This window comes from Eublepharis macularius, chromosome 5 (genome assembly GCF_028583425.1).
Source record: "Eublepharis macularius isolate TG4126 chromosome 5, MPM_Emac_v1.0, whole genome shotgun sequence".
Taxonomy (NCBI): Eukaryota; Metazoa; Chordata; class Lepidosauria; order Squamata; family Eublepharidae; genus Eublepharis; species Eublepharis macularius.
Window position 1 is genome coordinate 110,780,021 of NC_072794.1, and position 24,860 is coordinate 110,804,880.

General features: G+C 43.1%; 1 protein-coding gene across 1 annotated transcript; it reads right to left on the reverse strand.

The window, feature by feature from the left end:
• Positions 1-1,164: 1,164 nt before the first annotated feature.
• USP49 (ubiquitin specific peptidase 49) lies at positions 1,165-24,826 on the reverse strand. The gene is made up of 6 exons (XM_054980993.1): positions 24,750-24,826; positions 17,500-18,910; positions 16,275-16,479; positions 8,900-9,008; positions 3,132-3,337; positions 1,165-2,310 (listed from the first exon to the last, which is right to left on the reverse strand). The coding sequence occupies exons 2-6, from the start codon at positions 18,880-18,882 to the stop codon at positions 2,120-2,122; spliced, it is 2,094 nt and encodes a 697-aa protein (XP_054836968.1). The 5' UTR covers positions 18,883-18,910; positions 24,750-24,826; the 3' UTR covers positions 1,165-2,119.
• Between the last annotated feature and the right edge of the window lie 34 nt (positions 24,827-24,860).

Consider the following 24,860-nt stretch of genomic DNA (forward strand, 5'->3'; position numbering starts at 1 on the left):
AGCATTTGCCATCATATGTTGAAAAAATGAATTCTGTGCATGGCAGTGGGTAGGCCTGTCTGACCATCAGCAGGAATCAACTTCTGCTGGCCTTTAGTAATCGTGTAGGAGACTTTGGGTGAAGAAGCATTTGCCTTGGATTCTATAGTATCATTGCCCTTGCACTTCTCTCCAGCTGCTGCAGAAGTTTTCCTCTGGTGAAGCACTTGCTTCCTCTGCCCTGTGTAAAAAGACAATGTTTTTTAAGGAGCCTTGACATGTGTTGAAGTGTTAGTGGCAGAGGAATCTAGCAGTGCAATGGATGACAGACTCCATAGCAGCCAGAGAAATGCAAAGGAAACAAAGTCAGGGGTTCCAAGTCTGTGTTTTCTTGCATGTTTTTCCTGGAGCCTAAAACATAAATGGGCATTGCTCTAATAAAGGAACCCACTGGCAGATATATATAGTAATACCTAATCATTACAACTGCGATATTAGCTTCACCACATAATCTTTTAAGAGGCTCAATAATTATAGCAACTAGATCAGTCTCCATTGGCTATACAATGGGGCTTCATGCATATCCTGCCAGGTTTAAACTGCCCCTTTATAAGAACTTCAGTATTCCCTAGTACAGCAAAGCCAAAAAAGACCCCCTCCAAGCCTAGTTACAAAATCAGCAAAAGATATATATATTTCATGTGCTTTACCTTTGAATATACAATGTGTGTGTGTTTTTATAACTATCAATATTTCCAGATTTAAAAGCCAGTTGTCCAGCCATACAGAAATCAGTGTTCAAGTATGCCCTTTCTACTAGACTGTTGCAGTAGTAATCACAAAGATCAGCAACTGCTCTAGCAGTAAACCAAATTACCACAGATACCTAATAATATTGAAAATCCTGTCAGTGATTGTATGCATACAATCCAAGAACTGTATGGGGATGGCACATCCTCAAAATATGGAGGTAGCTTTCTATAGCTTTATGCCAGTTTTGACTCTACGAAGGTAAGAACTGGGGGAAGAGAATGAATCTATCCCAACATTAATTCAGGTGGGATCATTCTTCCATATGTGAAGTCCCCCCCCCCCCCAATACCCAGAAGTGGAATAGTGGTGATTTTAGAAGGCAAGAAACTCGAGGCATTGCCAGTCAGGAACTATTTCCCCCTTTATATCATGATTACTCCTACATCCCCAATCATTCTTTTCAGCACATGAGAAGTTATTAAGCATTTGACCAAGAGCTGATATGATAGCAGCAGATGAAAAAAAGAGTAATAATTCCCCAACTTTGAAAACAAATGGATTCACCTGACCAGTTAATTCATGGGGTCCTCATCAAGTGATAGCTGGCAATGAAAGCATAGTAGAAAGCTTTGAAAGTCCTAGCTTCTGCATAAATTGCTGCAATTATTACATGTGAATTGAGTAAATTCAAGCTCATTTGTGTCATTTTCAGCACTTGTTGTTTCTGTAATTTTTAGCATAAACCTAAACTGCATATTCTTAATTCTCCAAAATAATTTCAGACTTCATATGTTTCAACAAACTGGAATGACAGTAGGGGGTAACAAAATAAGACTACATTTTCCTAGTGTAAAAGAGCTTAGGGAAGTTTGGTACAGTACAACTCCATGTACTCAACTTACGGTGGAATAGAAAGACAGTATCATTGGGCAAGTTATTTACACCCAGAGATGTAATAACTGTTCATCTCAACAAGAGAGCAAGGATTAAATGGGATTCTACTGTACCTGTTCATTCTTCTGGAGGAATTTACATATATGGCCAGTTTGATGGCTTTGTATCCTGGCTGTATACAGAGGAATGGATTCCCCTATTTTTTCATGCCACATTAGATTTATCTTTGAAGGATGATAGATGGTCCAAGACATAGAGGCTGTAACTCTTTGCTTTGTTTAGAAGAGGAAGGGGTTTACAAATACATCGTCTTTTTTTTTTTTTAAATGACGTTCTGCTACAATCTCATAGAACAGAGTTGCACACAGTAAGAGGCCCACTTTTTGAGACTGTGGATCCAAATAATTCCTGCAGCAGTATTTGTTCCTGCCAAGATGAGTGAACTCCAAAGGCTTAAAAATGAACCAGCTGATTCAGACAGTAATGCTTCTGTTCAGGGGAGTGTCAGTCTTCTGTCTTTATCGTTGAGTTTGGACGGCACCTGAGCTTGAAGATGTGTTTCTGAGATACTTGCTTTGCCCTGCACAGTTCTTTGAGTATAAAAAAGAATGTAGGCCTGGGTTTTGCATACCTCCTCCACGCTACATACATTCAGTTTGGAGTCATTGCAGTGGACCCAAAACCCTAAGGAGTGAAAAAGAGTTTATTAATGACAAGACCAAACCCTGACTGTTTTTGGGTTGGGTTCACAAACATTTTGGAAAGACAGTCCAAAATCTGATTTTTTGCTGACCTTCTAAACAGAGCCAGGGATCCAAAGAATCATGTAGCTAGCTTCACAAAACTTAAGGAGGTTTGGGTTTATATTGCTTTAAGAAGGCAAGGCACTTTTGAAACTCTGGGATTTTCTAAAGCAGTCTGCAAAATGCCATGGTATCTGGTGTTTAATGAATATGTCAAAAGTCCAGTTAGGCATGCCCAACAGTTTGATCATGCTTACAAAGGGCTCTTTGGATCTCACCACTACGAGGTGTCACATAGAGTAATTCTGTTTATAGAGTTATTCTGAAAAGTCATCAACAAAAGATAATTGTGTTAAGAAATACTGTACTAAGATTCTAAAGATAGATTCAAAGAACTTTCGAGAACAAGGGGAAGGGAGCATTTCTCTGTATTCATACTGGAGACTCCTGCTCTGAAAAAGTCTGCTAGTTAACCTGAGAAGGATGAACATTCAGCAAGCAACTAGATTAGTTTAATATGGTTGTGATGCAAAAGGAAAAAAAGAGAGAGAAACTGACCCTTTCAAATATCAAGCAATGCAAGTCAATTCCAAAGAGCTACAAGCAAGAAAAAACAGTTTCTATCCCTATGGCTTTTAGCAGATGCACTACCAGTTCATTGTTTAAGTTGAGATAAAATATAGAAAAAAAGTCTCACTTTTTTTAAAAATCTACAAGATGCAAAAAGTTAAACAAATTTCCCCTGTAATAAGGCACACGCACCTCCCTCTGTGTTGTAGCAATATGCCGTGTAATGTCCTGAGCCAAACCCTTTCCCATGATGCATCACCACAGCCGAGAGGTCATAGACAAAGGTCTCTTTGTCAAGAGAGGAGAGAGTGTCCCTGCAGCAGTAAGGTTCCATGTTTAATACCTGGTCAAAGAGGACATGGACCCCAATCTTCTCACGGTGATTACGTCCAGACCACCTGCAATAAAAAGACACAATCAAAAGAATTTTTAGCATAGATTTGAAGTTTACAAAAAAGCTATTAAAACACTTGGTAAACACTTTAGTGCAGAGTAGTGACAAGTGCTAAAACACTTGTGAGTGTCACCTGTCAGGGTGTCGGGACCAGAGGAGGGCGCTGTTGCCAGGGCTGCCCCTCCTTGTAGTGGGAGCGGAAAGGGGCTTCAGAAGTGGTGGAAAGGAGGGGGGAATACAGCACCCTACTCCCTCTCTCTCCCTGCTGGGATGACCCTTTCTTTATCTCTGCTCTTTCCTGCTCTCTTTTGGTCTCCCAGCTACTCATCATTGGCTCTTCCTGCCCTGCCCGCTTTTATGGGGCAGCCCTCATGCCTCTCCCCGCCTTCCCCTGGTTCCACCCTATGCCTCCTTTCCCCGCCCCACTCCCTGCATGATGGGTGGCCCTCCCAGCCTGTGAGAGGGCGCTCCTCCCCACCCCCTTTTTCAGGGCTCCTTCCCAGCCCAGCCCCACCCTTGTGCAGTTTGGGTCTGGCCACCCCGGCCCAGCGTCGGCATTCCTGTTGGTGTGCGGGTGTGCTGCAGGGCCCACCAGGTGTTACTCCGCCCTGCAGCCCGCCATCGTTTGACCAGTTCCGACGGGCGATGCCGACCTCGCTATGCTGGCAGTGGTGCAGGTTGCTGGTGTTGGGCAGCCCACCTTGGCCCCCGCTGGCTTTGTTGTGGCCGCTGTGTTGCGGCCGCTTTTGGCTCTGGCTGCGCCGTTGCCCGCAGCTGCGGGGGGCATGGGGGCCTCCCCTGGGCTGAGGGCGGCTACCTCCTCCTCCTCCTCCTCGGCCTTTGTCAGGGCCTGGCTGTCGGGCCTTCCAAGTGAGTTGGGGCGGGGGAAGGCCTCCAACGCCCTGACAACACTATCAAATTTACTGCAGTTCATAAAATAGTTAGTACTCCATATTGTATAAACTTCCTCCAGAAGAGAGCCTATGGACTTCATCCTGTGTGATATTTTTAAGACTGTTCTAATAGTTTAAAAAATTAAGCATTTTCTTTAAAATTATTTTTATACAAAAAAATCCATCCAGTAGAACATGGAATACATACAATGCAAATAATCCATTGCAGCTTTACACAAAACTAGTTTCATTCAGCTTGTCTTTCCAGATTTGTCCCAGTTTATAAATGTCATGACCTCTTTTAAAAACAGTGAGTTTTTAATACTTTTGGGGACAAATCCTTAACTTTCTCTATCCAGTATCTCTTCCTCAGAATTATTTGTTTCTAAACTCTTGCCCCCTTACCAAAGGCCAGCAGCAATTATACAGAGTGCAAAATAAATATTTTCCGAACTGTGCAGCCAACAATTTGAAAGAGCTCTGTAGTTACTATAGTGTCTAACAGAGATGGGCACAAATGGAAATATGAATCAAAATTCGTTATGAGCCAAGCTGGTTCAGGGTTTGCGAACTGGTGGTTCGCTGGGGTGCATTTTTGATGAATGAAGATGACTTTTAGGGTGGTTCATTTAGTTCATTTTTCAGTTCATCAGTGATTTCCCCCCTCGTATGCTGATTGCCCCACGCATGCTTCAAAATGGCATGGTGACATCACTTCCAGAAGTGATGTTATTACGCCAGCTCTGGGGTGGCTTTGTATGCCAGAGTGGGTATACAGTCCAGTAAGATTGAGAAGGTAAGAGATTTAGATTTGCTTCTGGAAATGCTATGGATTAAAATAATGGGCCCAAAAGGAAACTTAACTCTAGGAGTTTGTTATTGTCCACCGGATCAAAAGATAAGAGGATGATTATAACATGATAAAAGAAATAAGGATAGCGGCCAGACGAAATAACTGTATAGTAATAGGTGATTTCAATAACCCACACATTGATTGCGTCAACATGTGTTCAAGTTGGGAGAAAGAGACTGAGTTTCTAGACACTCTCAATGACTGTGCTATGGAGCAGGTGGTTGCAGAACCTACCAGGGGAGAGGCGATCCTGTACTTGGTCCTAAGTAATGTCCAAGATCTGGTGAGAGATGTAAAAGTGGTCGCACTGCTTGGGAACAGTGACCATAAAGTTATTGAATTCAGCATTTGCATAAATAGGGAGTTGCCCCAAAAGACCAGCACAACCACTTTTAACTTTAATAGGGGTAACTTCTCTGAGATGAGGGGGCATGTGAAGAAGAAACCGAAAGGAAAGGTCAAAAGGGTCAAAACCCTTGGGGAAGCTTGAAGACTATTTAAAACTACAATCCTAGAAGCTCAGATAAAATATATACCACAGGTTAGGAAAGGTACAAATAGGTATAAAAAAGGCCTGCATGGTTAACAAAGTAAAGGAAACTATGAAAGGTAAGAAGGTTTCCTTTAAAAGGTGGAAAGCTAATCAGAGTGAGGTATATAAAAGGGAACACAGGCTGTGGCAAAGAAAATGCAAGTCTGTGATCAGGCAGGCAAAAGGGGACTATAAGGAACACATTGCAAAAAACATAAAGACCAACAATAAACATTTCTTCAAATATATTAGAAGCAGGAAACCAGCCAGGGAGGCAGTGGGGCCCCTGGATGATCAAGGAGTAAAAGGATTACTGAAGAACGATAGAGAAATGGCCGAGAAGCTAAATGCATTTTTTGCCTCTGTCTTCACTGTAGAAGATGAGAGGTGCTTGGCCACTCCAGAACCGCTGATTTCGGAAGGAGTATTGAAAGACCTGAGTCAGATTGAGGTGATAAGAGAGGAGGTCCTACGACTGATAAACAATTTAAAAACTAACAAATCACCAGGCCCGGATGGCATATATCCAAGAGCCCTGAAAGAACTCAAATGTGAACTTGTGGATCTCCTGACAAAGATATGTAACCTTTCATTAACATCTGCCTCCATTCCTGAGGACTGGAGAGAGCTAATGTCAACCCCATCTTTAAAAAGGGTTCCAGAGGAGATCTGGGAAATTACAGGCCGGTCAGTCAAATGTCAATATCGGGTAAGTTGGTGGAAACCGTTATTAAAGAGAGAATTAGTAGGCACATTGATGAACAAAAGCTATTGTGGAAGACTCAGCATGGGTTCTGTAAAGGAAGATCTTGTCTCACGAACCTGTTAGAGTTCTTTGAGGGAGTGAATAAACATGTGGACAAGGGGAACCAATAGATGCTGTCTACCTGGACTTCCAGAAAGCTTTTGATAAAGTTCCTCATCAAAGGCTGCTAAGTAAGCTCAATAGTCACGGGGTAAAAGGACAAATCCTCTCGTGGATCAAAAACTGGCTAACAAATAGGAAACAGAGAGTAAGTATAAATGGGCAATATTCACAGTGGAGGGTGGTAAGCAGTGGGGTACTGCAGGGCTCAGTATTGGGTCCGGTGCTTTTAAACTTGTTCATTAATGATTCAGAGTTGGGAGTAAGCTGTGAAGTGGCTAAGTTTGCGGATGACACTGAATTGTTAAGGGTGGTGAGAACCAGGGAGGATTGTGAGGCACTCCAAGGGGATCTGTCGAGGCTGGGCGAGTGGGTGTCAACGTGGCAAATGAGGTTCAACATGACCAAGTGCAAAGTAATGCACATTGGGGCCAAAAATCCCAAATATAAATACACAATGATGGGGTCCAAACTGGCGGAGACTAACCAGGAGAGAGATCTTGGGAGTCATGGTGGATAACTCACTGAAAATGTCGATATAGTGTGCGACAGCAATAAAAAAGGCCAACGCTATGCTGGGGATTATTAGGAAGGGAACTGAAAACAAATCAGCTAGTATCATAATGCCCCTGTATAAATCAATGGTATGGCCTCATTTGGAATACTGTGCACAATTCTGGTCACCTCACCTCAAAAAAGATATTATAGCACTGGAAAAAGTACAGAAAAGGGCAACTAGAATGATTAAAGGGATGGAACACTTCCCCTATGAAGAAAGAAGTATTTTTCTCCCTTTCTCACAATACAAGAACTTGCGGGCACTCAATGAAATTGCTGTGCAGTCAGGTTAGAACGGATAAAAGGAAGTACTTTTTCACCCAAAGGGTGATTAACACATGGAATTCACTGCCACGGGAGGTGGTGGCAGCTTCAAGCATAGACAGCTTCAAGAGGGGATTGGATAGACATATGGAGCAAAGGTCCATCAGTGGCTATTAGCCACAAGGTATAGATGGAACTCTCTGTCCAGGGCAGTGATGCTATGTATTCTTGGTGTTTGGGGGAGCACTCAGTGGGAGGGTTTCTAGTGTCCCTCTCCACTTGCAGACCTCCTGAGGACACCTGGTTTTTGGCCACTGTGTGACACAGAGTGTTGACTGGATGGGCCACTGGCCTGATCCAACATGGCTTCTCTTATGTTCTAAGTTTGTCCAATAAAATAACTCACTTTTGAGAATGAGCACAACCAAAGGGTTTTCCTCTTAATACAGATCTACTGAACAGCTGGGTCTAATCAAAGAATCTTTTTAAAAGAAGGTATTTCCCATTAGCTTCACTGCAGAATTCATTTCACATAGATACTACTAAAAGGAATCCTTCCCAATCAATTGTGCAGTCCTTTACAACCCATTACAGTCTGTTTTGGGATACCATTAACTGTTAAAAGTGATAACATTTAAACAAGACACAATTAAGAGTTCAAAATGACTATCCCTTGGGGGGAATGGATCTGTTTACTCACTTTGGATACAATTTCCGCCTATCTAATAAGAATCAGAAATACTGGAAGCAGTTGTACTACATGAACTTGAAAGCTGCTTCTAATTTTGTGGCTTTTTGTGGCTTCAAACACAAGACAGCAGTAGTTGTGCTATTACTAGAGCCAGTGTGGTCTAGTTGCTAGAGTGATGGACTAGGATCTGCGCAACCCAGGTTTGATTCTCTGCTTTTCCAGGGAAGCTCGCTGGGTGACCTTGGGCCAGTCAGAAACTCTCAGCCTAAGCTACCTCACAGGGCTGTTGTAAGGAAAAATGAAGAGGAAAATGATGTCAGCCAGTTTGAGTTCCCACTGGGGAGAAAGGCAGAATATAAATCAAGTAAAAACAAAAGAATAAAATAAAAATACTTTTCCTTTGGACTTACTCTATCAAAACCGAGTCAGATGGTTGAAATGATTCCTCCCACATCCAAGCCCCAGGATGATAGGAGTGGGAATTAATGCTAACTTTGAAAAAGAAACCCTTTCATTGCCCTTCAGGGTCATGACTACTTGGACACATTCCAGCTTACAAAAGCTTAAGTCCATTTACACAGAAGAAAAATTAGCAGAACCTCTAAGCTTATTTAGAAAGAACCAAGATGTGCATTCACATGCATGCATGCATACACACCCATTACGAACACAGTGGATAAGATCTGGCCAGAACTCTTCTAAAGCGAACAATACTGTAGTTTCCTACTTTGCTTGTCAAACAGAATTTAAAAAGGGACATGAACCACTCTTCTACTTCTGTTAAAAGTAGGAGGCTATGAGTGCCACTCAATGAAATGTTTAGTAATATTATAAAATTATATCCATTTAATGGTTTCAACTATAAAAATGAACCCTTGCCTTCTCCTTCTCCCCTCCCCCCTTTATTCACCTGAATCGTTTAAGGTGCAGCCGGAGGACCTGAGGTAGTCTGTAAATCATTAACTGCTTCTTAGCTTCACTTAGAATAAGAGGTTTTGGAGAAGACTTCCGTCGTTTGCCTACATAAAGGAGAAATACACAAAACAAGGTGAGTTTACCAGTTCCTGTTTCAAAAGGAAGAATTGCACAGAGAGACTTCTCTTCAGTTTTAACAAGAGGCAGGGTCTTAACAGATGAAGCTGGAGCTTTGGCTATTAGCAACTTTTAGTGGGCAAAATTTGAATGGAAATTTGGCAGAAGCTAGGGTTTAGATCCTACACATAGCCAGCATGAAATCCCTTTCTCTCAGCAGCCATCTCTGAACACCAAAAGGTGATGTCAGATGGTTGGAGGATTCATGTGGCATCATTCTTCCTTGCACCAGTAGAGCTTCATTTGCCTGTGGGAAGCTTCTTGATCCGGGACAATGCATCCATAAGATTCAGCCCTGGATTTCTTTTTGCAAGTGAATTTTTAGCGTTGTTGCATGCTACTTATATATAACGTATTTGTAGGATGACCAGCAGCCTTTCACAGAAAAGTAGTTCTACTAACTTCAATGAAATTTACTCCCTTATTCAATAGCAAGTATTGCAGAAATGAAAGGCTAATAAAAGCACAAAAGGGAGAAACACCACAATCCCACAGAAAGAAAGTTAGTTTTGAAAATTGCAATTATTTTAACTAGTTTTCTCCCCCCTTTCACACAAACATACTCTCTCTTATCCTGCCCTTTCTCTAAAGAGCATGGGCCGATGCACACGGTTCTCCTTCTCCATTATTCAGTCCCATTTTTCTTCCTACCTTATCCAATCCCATTTTGAACTGTTACAGAAAGAATTATGCATCTTTAAATTCCATCACTTAAACTTTCTTCTCAATGATAGAAAGGAGACTTAAGGCACAATCCAAATAGATTTATGAAGAAGTCTCACTAAATTCAGCGTGCCTTGCTCTCCAGTAAGTATTTACAATTAGACTTGTAATTCTAAAGGCAGAGGCAGGCAACAGCAAATCACCTCTCAACATCTCTTGCTTTGAAAACCCCAAGGGTTGCTATGTCAGCTATGACTTGATGGGATTTTCCATGACCAGTTCTAAAGTATTTTAACTTGGGTTGGATCTGGAAACAAGAGTCCCTCTCACCTAGTAAAATATTCCATGTATTCTGAAAATAGTGTTTCACTGACAGCTTCACTGATCCAGCGCTTATCTTATATCTTATTAATGTGGAACTGTAGAAGGATACAATTTATACTAAAAAAATGTAATTCGAAGCTGGACAACAGATCATGCTTGTGACATGTGATTAAAACCCAAATATTCAAATGCCACACTCAAGAGCAAATTCCATCACCTTCAATGAGATTTAATTCCAAGTACATAGAATGAGTATGACAGGAAATTGGTGAAACAGACTTTCCAACTTTTATAAAGAGTGGAGGGACAAGAATACAGTCCAGTTCCAGCCAGAACACATCAGGATTCATAAGGACCTCTCTCTCTGCTGTGTAGTTTGCTTACACTGTACCAGCTCATCTTCGTTCTATTAAGCTATGAAATTCCTTCCATTGGAAAACTCTAGATACGAAGAGAACTATAGGACTTTATGACGCTAAAGGTAGAGTGGTGGACTAGGATCTGGGCAACCCAGCTTCAATTCCCTACTCTGTGATGGGAGCATGTTAGGTGACCTTGGGCCCATCACACACTCAGCCTAACCTACCTCGCAGGGCTGTTGTGAGGATGAAATAGAGGAGAGGGGAATGATGATAGTTACTTTGGGTCCCCAGTGGGGAGAACAGCTGCTTGGATACTCATTGTGAAGGGTCCTTCTCCTCTGAGGAAAGGAGGACATCTTGGGTGATTCCCACCGTCCAATCGGGGAGGCAGGAAATGACAAACCTTTCTTCCTCTTCCCTTGTAGGTGGGATCACCCTCGGTTTCCCAGTTCGGGTGACTCCCCTCAGCAGTACCACACAGTCCCTTGTAAGATAAAAACTAGGCCCCAACAGGAGTAAAGGAGAAAAAACATCTTAAACAAGTAAACAACCAACGGCATGCAAGAATTAACAGGTAACATAGTGTTAAAGCGAGCGTGGGAGCAAAAAATGCGGCCCCCCGGCCCCTGCATAGGCAGACAGAATCAAAGTACGACAAATGCGGAGAGGAGTGTCAAGATGACGAAGATCGCGGGTGGGCAAGATGTCCTCCTTTCCTCAGAGGAGAAGGACCCTTCATGGTGAGTATCCAAGGGGCCGTTCTCTCTCTGAGGCGGAGGACATCTTGGGTGCTCCTAAAGCAGTGCCTCACGATCTGGGTGGGATCCAGATCGTCTTCCAGATCTTCGTCTTCTATTACATGTTGTAGCACTCTCGTCCCGAAGGCCGCATCTGCCGAAGCACTGGTGTGGAGACGATAGTGCCTGATGAACGTAGTCAAGGAGGACCACGTGGCCACCTTGCAAATATCCTCTGCAGAGGCGTTCCTTCTCAGGGCTGCGTTAGTGGCTGCGCTTCTCGTCGAGTGGGCAGTTATCCCTGCTGGTATCTCGATCCTCTGTGCCTTGTAAGCTTCTGTAATACAGGACCTAATACTGTACGTGATCGCTGATGGGGACATGCGCTGACCTTTTTTAGGCTGTGAGATATTGATGAATAAGGCGTCTGTCTGACGAATATCCTCCGTCCTGATCAGATACACCTTGAGCGACCTCCTTACATCCAGATTGTGCCACTCACGTTCCCTAGGGTGTCTGGGATCCGGGCAGAAAGATGGTAGGTTGATCTCCTGAGAACGATGAAAGATGGAGTACGCCTTAGGCAGAAAGGTTGGGTCTGTCCTCAGAACCACCTTATCCTTGTGAAAGACGCACAGGTCCGGACGTGACAAAAGGGCACTCAATTCCGATACCCTGCGTGCAGATGTAATGGCGACCAGGAAGATCGTCTTGATCCTCAGCCATCTGAGGGATACGCTTCTCACTGGTTCGAATGGTGGCTTGGTCAGGGCGGATAGCACTACGTTGTGTCTCCATGTAGGAAAATGATGGACCGATGGTGACCCCACTGAGGAATCTCCTAACAAGCGGGTGAGACGCTAAAGAGGTACCCCCGCCGTCCGTCCAAACTGATCCTATGGCGGCAACCTGTCTCCTGAGGGTTGCTGGCCTCAGTCCCTTGTTGAGACCCTCCTGCAGGAAACCTAGGATGGAATGCACTGTTGGATCCAGGGGCGACACTTTCCTACGTCTGCACCATCTATGGAAGGCTTTCCAGGCGCAATTATATATGCGAATGGTGGAACTCTTTTGGGATGCTAGCAAGGTGTCAATGACTCCTGAGGGAAGACCTTCTCGTTGGAACAGGTTCCTCTCAATTTCCATCCGGTCAGCGCCCACCATTCTGGATGAGGGTGCCAGATCGGGCCCTGCTGTAACAGATCCGGTTGAGTCGGCAACTGCAGAGGTGGTGTGACCGACAACAGTTGGAGAGTGGAGAATCACGGTCGCCTGGGCCACCAGGGAGCAATCACGATGACTGTTGCTCCGACCTGTCTGATCTTCCTTAACAGTTTTGGGATCACTGGTAAGGGAGGGAAGGCATACAGCAGAGAGTTGGGCCAGGACACAGTGTGCACGTCTGTGTCCTCCGCTTGCGGATGGAAATATCTGGTGTAGAATCTTGGAACCTGATTGTTCCGGTGCGAGGCGAAGAGGTCCACTACCAGCATTCCGAAGCGTTCTATCAGCAAGGCAAATACTTCCTTCTTCAGGGACCACTCCCCTGGATGGAGCGACTCCCTGCTTAACCAGTCCGCGTGAATATTCTGGACCCCCCTGATGTGTTCCGCTCTGATGGAGGAGAGATTGAGCTCTGCCCAGGTCATGATCCTGTGGGCTTCCCTTTGTAGACGGGAGGATTTGGTCCCTCCCTGCTTGTTTATGTACGTTTTTGTGGCGATGTTGTCCGTCCGTACTAGGATGTGTTCGTGGTCGAGCGAGCTCCTGAAATGTTTCAGTGCCAGGAAGACTGCTCGCATCTCCAAGACGTTGATGGGTAAGTTCCTTTCCGTCTCTGACCACTCCCCCGGGCAGGGACGCCGTGTAGTGTCGCTCCCCAGCCTCTCGGGCTGGCGTCCGTGAAGAGCTGGGTGAGCTTCGGGGACAGAAAACTCTTGCCTAGGCGTAGGTTGTCGTCGATTGTCCACCACCCCAGGCTCTCCTTCACAGTGTGTGGCACTTGAAGTTTGATGCTCAATCTCTGGGCGATCTGCCACTGGAAGGGGCGCAGGAAGGCCTGAAGTGGCTTGGCATGGAACTTGCCCCAGTAGATGGCTTCTGAACTGGCCATGAGCAGACCCATTAGCTTTGATAGCTCCATGAGCGGAGATGCTTGTTGTCTGATTACCTGGGACGCTAGCTTCCTGGTCTTGGCTCTCTTGTCCTCTGGGAGGAAGAAGCTGCCCTTTCTTGTGTCTATCGTCAGTCCCAGATGATCGAGTCTTTGCGAAGGACGCAGCGAGCACTTGTCGTGGTTTATCAAGAAGCCGTGGCTCTCTAGGAATCGAATGGTGAACATCATCTCCCTGATTGAACCGGACTCGGAGGCGGATCTTATCAGTATGTCGTCCAGATACGGGTGCACATGAATGCCTTTCTCCCATAGTTTGACAATGGGAACCACTAGGAGCTTCGTGAATACCCGAGGAGCCGTGGACAGGCCGAAGGGAAGTGCTCTGAATTGAAAGTGATCCTCCTTGATGCTGAATCTGAGGAACCTTCAGTGCGGTGCGGCAATGGGGACGTGCAGATACGCCTCTGTCAAATCTATCGAGGTCAGGAACTCCCCCTCCTGCAGGGCTTCTGCGATGGATCGAAGGGTCTCCATTCGAAAGCGTCTGAGCTTGATGTGCCGGTTGACATATTTGAGGTCGAGGATGGCGCGCCAGTCCCCGTTCCTCTTGGGGACCGTGAAGAATATCGAATACACCCCTCGTCCCCTCTCTGCGGGAGGCACTGGTTCGATGGCGTGTATTTCCAAAAGGTGTTGGATCGCTTTCAAGGTTATATTTCTTCTGGACTGGTTCTTCTTGAGAGGGGAAGGGATAAAATCTTCCGGTGGAAGGGAGGCGAACTCGATCGAGTAGCCGTTGGACACAATCTCTAAGGACCATGCGTCCGCCTTGGAGTCCTCTCAGATCTGGCGGAACAGGAGAAGTCTTCCCTCCACCGGAGCGCTGTGACAGTCAGGGTTTCTGACATCCTCCGATTCCTGTTGGCCGCCACGGAATCCCTGAGATCTGTTGAACTTGGAGTGAAAACTGTTCCGCTTGGGCTGGCCTCTGGGTGGGTTCCAGGCTCTCTTGTGGTCCTGCCTGCTTCTGGCCAGCGTGTGATGTGAGCGAAATGGTTGGTAATTGCTTGGCCTCTTGGAGGTGTACTTTAGGGACCTTGGGAGGGCCTTCTTTTTGTCCCTGGTTTCTACCAAGATTTTTTCTAGCTGGTCTCTGAACAGCTTCCCCCCTTGGAAAGGGTATGATGCTAGGATAATCTTGGCTTGTAGGTCGGCTGGCCAGGCCCTAAGCCAGAGCAGTCGTCTGGAGACCGCGGATGACGCCAGGGCCCTCGAGGTCAGGGACAGGGCGTCCAGGGTGGCGATCAGGCCTACGCGGCGCGTCGGTTCCCACCGGACTTTCCCCCGCCGCTGGTAGAACGGGTCCGAGGGGGCCGTCTCCAGCCTTGTCCAAAAAAGAGTCTTCGGAGTCGGATGACTCCCTTGTGGCCATCCTGGTCTCCCTGAGAGTAGAGGACTCCTCTCCGCAGGTGTAAGAAGGAAAAAAGAGCACAGGACAAGAAAAAAGAGCACCACAGTGAAGAGAGGGAAGGAAGAGGTTGAGCAAGGAAAGGTGTTTTAAGTCAAATAAAGAAGAGCAAAAAAAATGAGAGGAAGGTAGGACAGGATAGCAGAGCCAGCCTACACCCTACTGCTCTCCCCTGAGGCAGGAAAAGAACTGGGAAACTGAGGGTGATCCCACCTACAAGGGAAGAGGAAGAAAGGTTTGTCATTTCCTGCCTCCCCGATTGGACGGTGGGAAACACCCAAGATGTCCTCCGCCTCAGAGGGAGAAAGGCAGGGTATAAATGAAGTAAAAATAAATAAATATTGGGAAATGTTTGAATAGGAACTAGCATGTATATGAGGCCCTGATTCAAATTGGGAAGATAGAACAGGGGTTAAACCCTAGTAGATGCATTGATCAAAACAGTCTCTGTTCCTCAGCTATTATTAACCCTGGAAAGGAAGGAGACACTCTTTCTTTGAAAGCAATTTCAAATTGGCAAAAATCAAGCGAGGAGGAGAAAGGTTTAAAACCCCATCTCATTCCTTACACTGTGGCCCTGATTTGAATTCTGCCCCTCCCCCAGGCCTTTTTAAACACCTTTTTCAACCACTGGGAAAATCTGTTTTTATCTAGCTTGTCACCAAGTGTGCAGTTAATATTCAACAAACTAATTAATCAATCATTTTGTTTCTTATAAGTATGGTTCTATAGATGTGATAAATGGGAAGGATTATCAGTTTTTGAATTAAAAGAAAGAACTTACTAGATTACAACATTTTCCTTCATGTATCAATCAACTTGTGAAACATTACTGCTGTTTTACTCTGGGAAATAAAACAAAACTGTTTGGCATCATTGTCTTCATTATGAGAATGTTATCGAAATATTTTCCACAGGTGCCCATCCTGCTTATTATGAGGGAAACTAATTGAAGGCCTATTACAAATAAATGAAAAGGCCTTAATTTAAAAGACAGTCCACATCCTATGGACAGCCTGCTTATGCGACTCATTAGTGTTAAAAATGTTCAACGTTAATATTTCTAAAGATAGTGGAATTGCCATATCTGTTATTCCTTGGGAGACATTACTTGGGAGACATTGCTTATGTCAGTGTATTTAGTCAGGGTGAATTCACCATTTTACCCATCTAGCAGAAAAATGATAGATTACTTTACTTTTATGGTTTGAGGAGGAGGGGACAACACAAGAAACAGCTTTGTGTACTAAAAAAAAGTAATGAATTCACAAAGAAGGGATGAAACCATTCTGGATGGCATAAAAGGCTTCTTTTTACTGTATTCTGTACTGGAATTATATAAACAATATTGAATATTTATCCAATATTGTAAGCCATTTGAGTAACTTTATTCTGAACTATTGCATAGTAATTCAAACGTCATGAAACAAGTACCTATATATCCATACAGGAATACAGAAACATTTTGCACCAGGCACAATGGAAAATTAAATCTGCAGCAAACTCAACAGTCCTTTACTTACTGTTACACTGGTCACATGCATATATCCTCCCTTCCAAAGCTTCTGTTTCTGTGAATTTGGCCAACATTTCAGTCAGCTTGCACTCTGTCTGATTAACAGGGATAATCCCTTTGTTGATGGAGTGATAACGTTCAGGAAATTCCAGGGAAAGATCCCAGAAGGGCTCCACAGTGTTGGATTTATAGTTACATGTTATACAGGTGACCTAGCAAGAAAATATTTTCACAGTAAAACATACTATTTCTGTAGGCATATTCCCACAAGACTCTGAGGTCAGTGGACAAAGCTTAATAACTAGAACATGAATGGTGCCATGTGAACCAAGTCTTCAATCACAGGAAAGAGAGATTATGCTTACTCTCAGATAAGATGCATCATCAAAATAATTGGTTTTGTATGAGCATACTTCCTTTGCATAATTCTCTAATGTAAAAACAGATTTGGTCCTGCAAACATGTGGCTATTATGGCTTCAACTCCATTGCAAGGGAAAATTTTCTATTTTAATTACTTGTTTCAAAACTGATGTTTATCTAAAATTGTAAATTTAAACCAATTTTAAAATGATCAGACACTTTTAAATAGCATAACAATATAATAATATATTTCCACATACACTCTTTTGGCCTTTCTTCATCAGTATAACACATAAACAGAATTCAGTTCATTTGTACGTTCAAGAACATTTTAATCCCTAAATGTATTCCTGCCTCATTCTGTTCTAAGTGATTGGAAATTTGTGTTGCTTAAACCAAATACAAGAGTGTATAATCTGGGTGAAAAAGATGGTGCCAAGTTTACTGGATGTAGTAAGACTATCTTGCTAAAATTTAAAAAAGACATCTAGATATTCCAAGCTATATTCTAATTAGACATTATAAAGCAGAGCAAAGACTTTCTCATTATAAAGCTAGCAATCTTTTTTACTGGGATGAAAAAGCAGCTAGGGAGGAGGTAAATTTTGGGGCAATTAAAGAACAGGAAGAAACCCATCAGTCCTCCCCTCAATCTCAAAGGTACCTGCAGCTGCTCTGCATTTAAAAATCCCGTTGGGAAGAATAACAACAGAACTACTCTTATCACGTAACTGGCAATCCCATTTGAAATGTATGCTAAAAATACCACTTTCCCTTAAGGATCCTTCCCCTTTCGCCAAGTACACACATTTAATAATTGGGCATTTAAAAAATATTCCAGTGAAGACTCAGATTCAGTAACATGCATACCTGACTGAGTAGCTGCCCATGAAAAATGGTATTTACCACCTTCAGGACCTGCTTGGTGAGCTTCCTCTGAGAAAAAGGGATGAGGATCCTGCGTTTTGTTCCTTCAGATTCAAGCTCCTGCTGCACTTTGTCCAACAATTCACAGAGAAATTCCTGAGCATCTTGCTGGTCATAACCTCGAAATGCTGGAATCAGACTCCACACAGAGTGCAGCATAGCAAAGGGAGAAACTGAGGCCCACTTCCCTGACCACATGACTCTGAAGAGTGTATGAAGTTCATGACAAAGAGAGATGTGCTTTGAACTTGGCTCCTTGGGTTGTATTAGTTCTAAACTTTTGCTTATTGAGGACCCGCCATTTAAGCCAGCTGGCAAGCTCTGCCTGCCATATGATCCTAGTTGATCATTCCTCCCTGACTCAGTAGGAGCAGGCCCACAGACCAGCTTTCCAGACATTCTAGATTTTCCATTCACTGTCTTAGCTAAGAGTTCCTCAGTTTCACAAAGGTCCAGCGTCAAAAAACATTCTCTGAACTTCTGGAGGTGACTTAATACTTGAAGGATAGAGTTCATATAGCATGTATTTCCTAGGTTCTTTAGTCCAGTCACACCAGGAGTCATGAGGGGCTTACGACGGATGGAATAGAACTGTTTAAATTTGCTACTCTGCACTCTTCTTGAGGTAGGGGAACTTGCTTCCATATCTCTGAATTTCCGAGGAATCAGATTCTCTCTGCGAATGTGCGACAAAAGCCTAGCACTCTTTCTTGGAGGAGTGTTTGCCAATTCCTCCAACAACCTCCGCTTCATCTCCTGACGCCGCTGCCTAGCTACTTCCTTCTTCCTCTCCAATTCTTCCATTTGCTTCTTTTGTTCTAGTTTTAGCTGACCTCTAGAACTCTTATCAAACCAAGTCCGCAGTGCTTTCGCTAACAATGACTGCCGTCTGTACCAGAGAGCTGTAAGCATCTGCGGCTGTCCCTGAGGGGCCCTCTGATGGCTGCAAACATCCTCACCCAAAGCCATTGACCGCAATGTCCTACCACTTCTTGCTGATGGATCATGCTTCTGACTTTTAATTGCAGACAGAGAGCTCCTAAGTAATTTCAAGTCACCCTCGGGATTATCATTCAATACATAGTCTTCACAAAGGTAACAAAACACATAGAGATCATTAACTTCCATAGCCAAAGGATGCCTGGTCTCTTCAAAGTGTTTAAGTGCATGGTCTTCGATATATCTTCCACAGGCCACATGGGAGCATTTCAGGCAAGCCCAAATGGATTCTGTGGTGTTGCAGTCCATGCAGTGCCACTTCTGGGGGTTCAGAATAGAATGGTCCTGGGCGAGTCGTAGCCGCCCAACATGTTTGCATCTATCCATGTCTTACATAAGTCTCCACTGCTTTAACCTTGTAAAGTAAATAAAAGATTACTTAGACATTGCACACATTAAAAATATAGTAATACAGAACATTATAAAAGAGGCATATTCAAGAATTTTGCATTTCTTTAAATTAAGTTTGGGGATAGGCAAATATATTTTATAAAACTGAATATATTGGATGGGACAAATTCTAAAGACAAACTGTCACTATCTTATCACTGCAAATTTAATTAATTCTTATTTCTTTGGAGAGGGGAGTGGGGGGAAGAGGATAGCTAAGAATTCAGCTCACTATCTTTCATGTAATCTTTTTACTACATGTAAAATATTTTTGAAAAAAAACCAGGAGTTGCAACAAATTTTTCTCAGAGAGAAATTCAGCTTCCTCCCACCTTTGCAACATGCAAACAGATAGAAATATGAATGATTTAAATGTTAATTCAGTTGTCCGTTCTGACCTTCCCCTATTATGAACATATGTTTATTCATTTAAGTATATATTCATCTTTTTCATATAATCAACTTACTTGCTAAATTGCTCCAGGTATACATGTATGTTTGCTACATCTCAGATGCTCAACTTATCAGTACTGTATACATCTGTAGGTTCACAGAGCTGGTTTTCTCTAAACTTAACCCTGAGAGAAAGCAATCTTCCTCTAGAACACTGTAGGTGTGCTTCTAGAGTGGCCCAACTGCTGAAGTAATTTTTGGTTTGTACGCAGTATTCGGCTCCATACCAGGGCAGGTATTTCATTGTGTATATCCACATAACACTCAGTTTTGCACTACAAGTTATAGTAATATATAAGGTAAAGTAAAAAAAAATTATATGAACTATGTAGACTGTTTCCATTACACTCATTTTGAACAATATTTAGCTCTTTAAAAAAATTGAACACAGTATTAACACATTGCACTTAAATATGATGATCACTGAAGTTAAAATTTTATGTGCAGCAGTGATTTTATTCAGAAAGGGTTAAGAAAATCAATAAAATATACCCAAACATACATATTTTAACTTTGCATGCTTTTTGGAGTTTTGAATTTTTTAATACTTTTTCAAACAGCAGCATACTAGCAGGAAAAGTGATGTTAATAAAGGATTCAAAATGATTGGAGACCATTAAGAAAGGGAAATTATTCATGTAGGGAGCAAGGCTTTACAATTAAACACGACTTGCATGTTTACAAAAATATATCAACAAGTACTTCTGCTAGAATTGTTGTTTTTCCAAAAACTGAAAGCTGGTCAGGATTCTACACCAACATATTGGAGAATGTAATTATTTGCGGTAAGTGAAGACAATGTTCCTCCATTTAACTTATCACTTGAAAATGTCTGCCTGCAGTAGCCATCACCACTGGAAAAGCTACTAAATTGAACTGGCTTACAACAACATCTGTACGCTTTAGAAATGGGTGCTATGGAAACAATTTACAGAGGGTCCTACAGATGCCTTCACCATCATAAGTCTGTTATGCATAGCAACTTCCCCTCTTCAGTGAAATGACAAGCAGAGGAACCCTTAGGGGATACGTCTCCCCCTCTGCAGTCTACTGTGCTGGGGATATCTTGGAGTGGAGCCCAAAACACCCTTCCAAGTTGCGCCCTAGCTTGCCTCCAGTCAAATGATTGCAGCTATGGCAGCAGTACAATCCCCCAAGGACTTAGTTTTACCCAATGCTGGACTCCTCTGAGCTGAAGAATCAGCCAGCACCAGCTACAACTGGCCATTTAAACTGCATGAGCTTGAGTCGAGCAGTAGCTATCACGACCAGGCCTCTCCCATTCTCTGTAGCCAGTAACTGCCCCCGGTATTCATTTCCATTGCTCCTAACAGATTGCTTTGGAACAATCTGAGCATAAGCGGAGCAGCTCTAGATTCGGTTTCATTTTCCCGGCCATGTCGAACGCTCTTCTCCGCAGGTCCGGGAGGAAGCGCCCGAGCAGCCTGACCGGGTGGTTGACCTGCGAGGGTTAACCCCCAGGACTCCCAGTGAGGGGGTCAGGGTCCGGAGCGCTGCGGGAAGAGCCCCCTGAAGTCGATGCAGGGGGTAAATTGCCCATTTGCTCCAACGGAGGCCGGCAGACTTGCGCAGCACATCGCGTGCTGCTGGGCCATGGAGAACGGCAACAAGCAGATTTAAGGTGAAAACCTGTAAGTAAGCGAATCTCTTCTGTTATTCCAAGCGTATGCGAAGGATTGGTGGGAGTTGAAGCTAAGAAGGCTCGGATATCTTCCCCTTCATTGAGTTTTGAAACTTAGTTGGCGGACTCCCCCCCCCCTAAGATGGTGACGAAAAAGCAGAGCCCGGCCGTGGGCAAATCGGTCTCGGCTGCATTGCAGGGGAAAGGAGAGTCTCTTGAAGAGGTGGTTAAACGGTTGATCGTTGAAGCTATGAAGCCCTTTGTTGATAAGCTAAATGAAATCGGTCAAAGGGTTGACACAATTGAGAACGAAGTGAAAACCATTAAGGACGTAGCGTCTGGGGCAGAGCAATCTGCTTGGGAAAACGCAGCACTCATGAAAACTACAAACAAAGAAGTAAAGCTTTTGGAGAATCAACTGATAGGGCTACAAGTGGAGCGTGCTCAGACGGTATTGCGTCTTCAGAATGTAAAGGAGGAGGAAAATGAAAATTTAAAGGATTTGGTGTCGGAACTTTTGGCGTCATTCACAAAGGCAACTAAAGAAGAGTTAAAAAGCGATATTTTGGAAGTCCACCGGACATCTTCAAAATATGCAACGAGGCGTCAGCTGCCTCGCGAGATTATTATTGACTTTTCATCTAAGAAGACTCGGGACACCATCTTATATAATTCGTATAATGTGGACTTGGACTTTCTGGGTAACAAGGTTAAGATATTGAAGGACGTTCCATTTCTAGCTCGGAAAAGAAGATTCAAATACAAAAGGTTTGCAGCTCTTCTGAGGAAGTGTGAAATAAAATACAAATGGTTATTTCCGGAAAGCATCTGGTTCAGTTATAAAGATCAAGCCTACAAGATAACATCAGAAGCACAGCTGAGGGACTTTGTGTTTAATCATCAAGAGTTTCAGCAAGGAGAAGATCCAGAATCTGAAGGGGAGAAGTGGGGGGGAGGCAGTGAGCGCAGCTACTATAGCTGTTCAGAGAGAGCTGCGACCGAGACGCGGGGGGCGGGGGAGAAGACCTGATCCTGACGGTAGTTTGTATTTTATAAGGTCTACCAATCTAATGGCATATTAGAAAGTTTAACTTTAAATAACTGTATTATGAAGGGAATGCAAGACTTGTAGTTGTAGTTGTAGTATGTGTTTTTTATATGTTGTTCCTTCCCTTTCCCCTTGTTCTCCCTTTTTCCCTTTTGTAGTTTTTTGAGTTTAGTAATTAAAAAAAAATCTATTAAAAAAAAGCAGCAGAGCAGCTCTAATCTTCCTATAGTCAACCAGAGTCAAGATTCTGTCCACCCTTTTATCTCAGACTCTCACATGAAGCAACTATGTGGGAAAATGCCCCTTGACAACAAAAAGATTCATGCTTTTACTTTAGAACAGTTGCATTCACAAAATGGCCTGTCTCATATGTGACTTTTAGCACTCTTCTGCCTCCATGCTTTTATTTTCCCCAAATTCTTACTGTCATTTACTCTTATCTTTAGTAATTACAGACAGAAGTCCAGTAGTATTTTAGAGACTAACAACATTTATTCCAGGATAAGCATTCATGCATGAAGTGAAAAACATATAAACCAGGAAACCAAATGGCAGAAAAGAAAGAAGTTGGGGCACTGAAGTAGTAGTGACTACACTGGGCTCTTGTTACTCATCAGGGATCTGGGATGATGGTCAAGTGGACCCCCATCTCAATATTGTTCTGGTTCATACTTTATGACATGTTTATTGAAATGTCTTTGAAATGTCTTTTCAAATGTATTTGAAAAAGACTATTGACTCACAATGTGTAATCCACCTTGAGTCTCAGTGAGGAAGGTGGACTATAAATAAGATAAATAAATAAAATAAATATAAAACATTTTGTTCCCCTTTTTAAGAACGTCTACAAGAAAATTGTTTGAAATTCTGAAAAGCAATTGTTAGATAGATTGACATTTTTTAAAAATGGCTTTCATTCAGATTCTACCTCAAAAATTAACAGCAATCAGAGATTGCTAACAGCCCTTTGAAAAACACCACTTTAAAGGAAAAGTAAGGTGCCCCTCATGAGTTTTTGCGGGTACCCCGCAGTGTAACTGGATGGGCCCAAAGCAACGTACATCATTCTCCTCTCCATTTTCTTTTCACAGCAACTATGTGAAGTAGGTTAGGTTGAATGCGTATCCCAAAGTCAACAACAAGCTTCCACAGTGGACTGGGGATCTGAACCTAGTTCTCCTGGTCTGAAACTCTAACTATTATAACATGCTAGCTTTTCAGTGGTGACTGCTGCTGAACAGTAGCGAGCAGCCAGGCCTGGATAATTCAGGAAAGTTATGTGGTAGCAAGTCACCCTGTGTTTGTTGTCAGGCCTGACCCTGATCAGTTCTCCCTCAAAGACCAAAACAGCCCTGGAAAGGGCCTTGCCCCTTCTCTAACAGAAACTTGAATATTGGCTATATACAGGGCATTTGTTTCTTGAAACCTCAAGCAGTGCTTCTGTTATTGGGGGAGATTAACCATGGACCCTGTCTTCAGGTGGGGCTCTATTGAGAATTAGATATATTGTTTGTTTGTGTTATAAAGTATTATATATATACACTAGTGGTGACTTACAACACTCATAGAGAGATTCCTTTCTCTGTCACTCTCTCGCTCTCACACGCATACATGCGCACCTTTTGGTTACTCATTCCTCTACCTTTGGTCTGGTCTCCCATTCCTCTCCCCTGCAGACACATGAGAAAATCTAGGGGGGAGAAAACCTTGCATTCCTGATCCTCTCACTCTGCTCCTCGCACAGCTCTCACCTCCTGCTTCTTGCCCTTCCCATTGCTGTGCCTGCCCTCCCACCACTTTAGCTGTCCACCCACTCTCCTTCCACTCTGACCTCCAGTTTACCCCCCCCCCCCACACACACACTGCTGTTCCTGCCAACTGCAAAGAGCAGAAGAGGCACCAGCTCCCGCTCTCATTTTCCCCCCCGCAAACCTGAGGGATCCCCCAAATTTGCTGAAAAATTTCTCTGCTGTCTATATGGCACCAATCTGTGGATTTAAGTGTCTGCAATGGGGCCATGTTGACTATTAGATATACTGATATATAAAATATCTTGTCTGTATGCTTATCTGTAATTTGTACCACTATTTATTTCATAATCATCCTTTAAAGAATCTGGCATCTTTATCAATCTAATTTTCTTAAATACATTGGCCTAATCTTAACTTTCCATTTTTAATGAAAATCATCAAAATCTAGATAACAAACACTTGAAGTTAGGCCATAATTAAACTGTTCATATTGCAACGTGAATGGGACAACATTTTTAACTTCAGTTTCTTCTAAGTGGGGTTTGCCAACACAAGGTTGCAATACTGCTCATCTCTGCATTTTAATATCTTTATATCCTAGAGGCAAGCAAAACCCTACAAAAAATAATGTATGCAGTCAGTGGCTTGACTAAAATCATGGGATATAGAACCAACAGGGTATAATTATACATTTCATGCTACTTAGTAAGAGTAGAATAAAAGAAGCTAGATGCAATGAAAGGCCCTGAACGTATACATATAAGCTTCATTAGCACAACAGGTGATTTATTTTGCAGTTGCTGACAAGGCAAAAAGAACTTGTGCTTGTCAGGCTGCATCATAGCATGTGTCTCTATATGAGAGAAAATTTTACAGGCTACATACTAATATCATATGAGACAATACATACCGAATCATATTTAAATATTCTCGCAACTCAATGACCAGAGGGTGGATCATCTCCATTTCAGTCAACAGGAGCCTGAACAGTTCTTGAGAAATTTAATTATAGCTTAGATCT